The sequence below is a fragment of the Papaver somniferum genome, chromosome 5 (genome assembly GCF_003573695.1).
Source record: "Papaver somniferum cultivar HN1 chromosome 5, ASM357369v1, whole genome shotgun sequence".
Lineage (NCBI taxonomy): Eukaryota > Viridiplantae > Streptophyta > Magnoliopsida > Ranunculales > Papaveraceae > Papaver > Papaver somniferum.
Genome location: NC_039362.1, coordinates 38,843,984 through 38,848,538, shown reverse-complemented (window position 1 = coordinate 38,848,538; position 4,555 = coordinate 38,843,984). Strand labels below are relative to the sequence as shown.

Genomic DNA, 4,555 nt, shown 5'->3' with positions numbered 1-4,555 from the left:
CGTTTTAAAAATATTTCCGTTAATGTTTTTTTTATCTTTTTCTATATTTTTCACTTTTAAAAATCTATATCGGTATCTATCCTAAGATACTTTATTTTTATTTTTTTAATAGGGAAATTCTCGTTTTTTCCAAAGAAATTTTTTAAATTAAGAACTACTTTTTAAATTAATATATTATCATTATATGTATAAAATAATAAATTATTATTTTATCGATTAAGTAATATCTTTTTAAAATAATAGAATTCGGGTGGTCTCAAACCTATTATTTTATAGATGTTTTAGGGGTAATTTGTGTTACCTCCCCTGTAAATATTGATAATTTGCATTACCTCCCCTACAAAAATAAAATTAGCAAAACCTCCTCTCCTCAATAATTCCGTCTATTCCAAGTTAGCTGACTCAGCACAAACTTACACATGGCTTTTTATAGGGGAGATAATGCAAATTATTAATCTTTACAGGGGAGGTAATGCAAATTACCAATCTTTACAGGGGAGGTAACGCAAATTACTCCAAAAAAATAAAAACCACGTATAAGTTAGTGCTGAGTCAGCTAACTTGGAATAAACGGAATTATTGACGAGAGGAGGTTTTGCTAATTTAAATTTTATAAGGGAGATAATGCAAATTATCAATCTTTACAGGGGAGGTAACGCAAATTACCCCGATGTTTTACTGCATAGTGTTTAACTTGGCGAAATGTTTGCAACTGCTGCTCTAAAATAAGAAATGGTATGCTATAAAAAACAAAGATGCCTAGTTGTTCATGCTTGTTGATGCGGCGAGCCAATAGCCCCTGCATCTTGGCATTTACTTCATGAAATTTACCATCTCGAAGATTAGAGTATCCGAACGGGCAGCAGATAAAAAATTCAAACAAGTAAAGTGCAAATGTCGTGCACCTCCAGGGTCGTTAGATTAACCAATGCAGCCATGTTATTTTGACTTCTTCTATCTCCCTATATATAGTGTGGCTTACTTGAACCAAAGTATCAATTGCAAAACCTTTTGTGATGGGGAGCTATTTGTCAGACCATCTTCTTAACAATCTAAAGATCGTCGGAAAACCAACTTTGATTACTCCAGCAGAGGAAACACAAAATGGTCTATATTTCCTTAGTAATCTTGACCAGATAGTGCCGTTTACATTCTCAACCGTGTACTACTTTAAGTCGTCGTCAGAATCACTCGTCGAAACCATCAAGGATTCCTTCGCAAAAATTCTCGTTTACTACTATCCCTTTGCTGGCCGGTTGAAAATCAGCAAAGATGGGAAGCTGGTAATCAATTGCACAGGAGAAGGGGGTGTTTTTGTTGAAGCTGAGGTTGACTGTAATATTGACGTGATTGGAGATTTTGATTCAACTAATACTAAAACTCTTTCGAAGCTTGTTTATGATATTTTCGATGACGAAGAAATTGTTTATGACATTCGTCAAGCAAAAAGTATACTCGATGTTCCTCCTCTTAGTGTACAGGTTTGTATACTCTTAAACTAGTCATACATTACATGCGGAGGATTTGTTTATGACCTTTTATCTTAGGAATATGTCAGAAAATCAATTCAGCAATTCTTCTGATCAGTTTATATTTCGTTGTAGGTAACCAAATTCAAGTGTGGAGGATTTGTTTTCGGGCTAAGCGTGAACCATTGTATGCTAGATGGAATTTCTCTTGTGCAATTTTTGAACTCATGGGGAGAAATTGCCAGAGGCTTACCATTAACCATGCATCCGTTTCTAGACAGAACCTTGCTCAAAGCAAGAAACCCGACTAAGGTAGAGTTCACCCATAATGAGTATGCAGAGATTGAAGACTTACCGAAAGACACGGCTAATCTTGACCAAGAAGAAGAGCTTTCTTTCAAGTCTTTCATTTTCGATCCAGTAAAGCTAAAACAACTGAAAACAAAAGCGATGGAAGATGGGGTTCTTCAGACATGTTCAACATTCGAAGCACTGACTGCTTATATGTGGAGAACTAGATGTCAAGCATTAAAACTCCATCCGGATCAAATAGCAAAGCTATACTTTGCAGTGGATGGTAGGGATAGAATTGATCCCCCGTTGCCAAAAGGGTATTTTGGCAATGGTGCCATGTTCATGGGTACTTTGTGCCCAGCAGGTAAACTACTGGAAAACCCTATGTCATTTACTATTCAGCTAATTCGATACTCAATTAAATCGGTTACAGATAGTTACGTAAGATCTTCGATTGACTGCTATGAAGAAACAAGAACTAGAGCTTCTCTATCCTCTACGTTTTTGGTGAGTACTTGGTCTAAGCTACCTTTTCATACTACGGATTTCGGTTGGGGAGAGCCATTTTCATTCGGACCAGTTCCTCTTCCGGGTTTGGACTTATTCTTACCTCATGGTGAAGATAGAAAGAGTATAAACGTATTCCTTGGCTTGCCAGCTTCTACAATGAAAATCTTCGAAGAACTTATGCAGATAGATATTCAATCTATCTATTGATTGATTTTTATCTCAATGGAGGTCAAAACCTGTTTCTGTTTTCAGTAAATCTCATGTCCTACCCAGAAAAGCTATCAGTCTCTGCGTGTACATGGTCCAGCAAGCATGTATTACTGTTTAGTAATCGTTTTTAAATATTTAAAGTAATGTCGAATATTTCTTATGATGTGATCAACTTCATGTTGCTGGTGAGATATATATATTGTTTATTCAGGGTTTGTAATCGGTTGAGTATAATCGCAAAAATTAGAAAATGTTTTTTTTTTGTTTGTCTGTGATTATGTCAAATCCCAGTCTCTCTTTGTTAGGTGGAACTTGTTTTTATTGCTGACTCATTTGTAATAAATTAACGACACTGGAAATTTTGGACCAACTGCAGTGGCGCGAGTATAACCAAATATCAAAAACCAAAAACAAGTAAGAAAAATAGATTTACTCTGTGCTGCCACGCTACAGTGCACGAGTAAATTTGATCGAGCGCACATAATAAACTCGCCTGGTCCAAACGTAGCTTAAATGTTCGCTTGTCATCAAGCCAACATTATATGCCCGCCCCACTTAATGCTTGACCATGATTGAAACGGATGTATAACATCCGCTCCACCATCAAACGGACATTTAAGTTGCGCCTGGATTTCGTGCGTAGCTTATACATTCGTCACATTCCAAACGAACTTTAAAACTGCGCCTGGTATCGAGCGTACTTTTAACTTCCGCTCAACCAAATATAGTTTTGGTATGGATTTCAGACCATATTGGGTCTGAGATTTGATTTTGGTCTAGTATTTAATCTTTACTCCGTCCTATTGTGGTTTGTTTGGGACCAAATTTTTGGTTATGGTCGTCCATTGTGGACGCTTTTAGTTACCTGAAATATGTGTCGCGTGACACACTGATGTTCCTGGTCCAGTTGTCTTCCATGTTTTCCATGTCAGTTTCTTCCGCGACCGTATGCCTAGAAGTCCCCCGTCTTCCTATAATCTTTAGCAAAGATTTTCTTAACAGCAAATCAAAACTTGTAAAATTGTTGAAATGAAAGCAAATTACAACTTGTGTATTTATGAATTCAACGGTTAACGGTTCCAGCATAAATGAAAGAAAGAAAGGAATGGCATCCTAGCGAGATCTTCGGCTCAAACCGAAAAGGGGATGTGGTGAAATCTATAGATGCTACGGACTTGATTGAATTGAGCCTATGGTATAGAAACCTACTAAGTGATAACTTTCAAATTCAGGGAAATCCTGGAATTATAAATGGGCAATCATGAGCCAAATCCTGTTTTCATAAGGAAAAAATTAATGGTGGGTTTGTTTGCAAAATTCACAATTTTCAGGAATTTATAATCCCACAAGATTACAAATTCTGGGATTCACGTAATTCCGTCGTATGTCTGGTGACTCAGTTGAGATTCTTAGGATTCATAAAATTTTCTTGTGTTAAAGTCCATGTATTATTTGGCATTGCCCTAAGAATCTTAAAATTGTATATATATGGGATTTAGAGTAAAAAAAAAGTGGGTCCATAAATCCCCTGATAAGTTTCTCAGCAAACCTTGGGGAAGAGGGAGGACTCCATATGGAGGATTTGCTGGAAAAGTGAATCCCATTGGAAACGTAATTCCAGGGATTTGGTCAAACAAATGTACCGAGGGAAACGTAATTTCCCCAAATCCGCTGTACCCATAAATCCTACCTTAAAAATTCTACATCCAAACCCACCATGAGGGATTTCTGAAAACGAAATAAAAAAAAGGATAGGCGCAGAGACTTAATGGAAGATGTTTTAATGAATGGAGTTGACTCTCTCTTAGGCTTCTACGAAATCAAAGTCCGTTTCCGACCCACACACTGGGTCCCCATGACATGATGTGTTTGTGGATATCAGCTTTCCAACCGAGTATCCAGGAATCTGGTCCTCCCAATGCCACAAGATGTCTAGTCTTGCTTGTGACGCAACAAGGGGCAACCACCTTAGTCTTTCACACTCAGTTCTTCGAGCCTTTAACAGTTAGAAAGTCTAGTCAGTCAAACAGTGGGTAAGAGCTTCACATCCTTGGACCAATAAAAAGGGTGGG

At 37.3% G+C, this 4,555-nt stretch overlaps 1 protein-coding gene across 2 annotated transcripts; it reads left to right on the top strand.

Moving 5' to 3' along the window:
• The first annotated feature begins 1,011 nt into the window (after positions 1-1,011).
• On the top strand, positions 1,012-2,753 carry LOC113277378 (omega-hydroxypalmitate O-feruloyl transferase-like). Of its 2 annotated transcripts, XM_026526493.1 has the most exons (3): positions 1,012-1,481; positions 1,605-2,127; positions 2,197-2,753. In XM_026526493.1, exons 1-3 carry the CDS (start codon positions 1,017-1,019, stop codon positions 2,478-2,480), a joined length of 1,272 nt encoding a protein of 423 aa, XP_026382278.1. In that variant the 5' UTR covers positions 1,012-1,016; the 3' UTR covers positions 2,481-2,753. The 2 variants fall into 2 exon arrangements, with proteins under 2 accessions (XP_026382278.1, XP_026382277.1); XM_026526492.1 differs by having other exon boundaries at positions 1,605-2,753.
• The last annotated feature ends 1,802 nt before the right edge of the window (positions 2,754-4,555 follow it).

Excerpts from the sequence above, each read along its gene's own strand:
- LOC113277378 (XM_026526492.1), top strand. The coding sequence starts at position 1,017 with ATGGGGAGCTATTTGTCAGACCATCTTCTTAACAATCTAAAGATCGTC. Across the intron at positions 1,482-1,604 it reads TTCCTCCTCTTAGTGTACAG|GTAACCAAATTCAAGTGTGG; the intron begins GTTTGTATACTC and ends ATTTCGTTGTAG.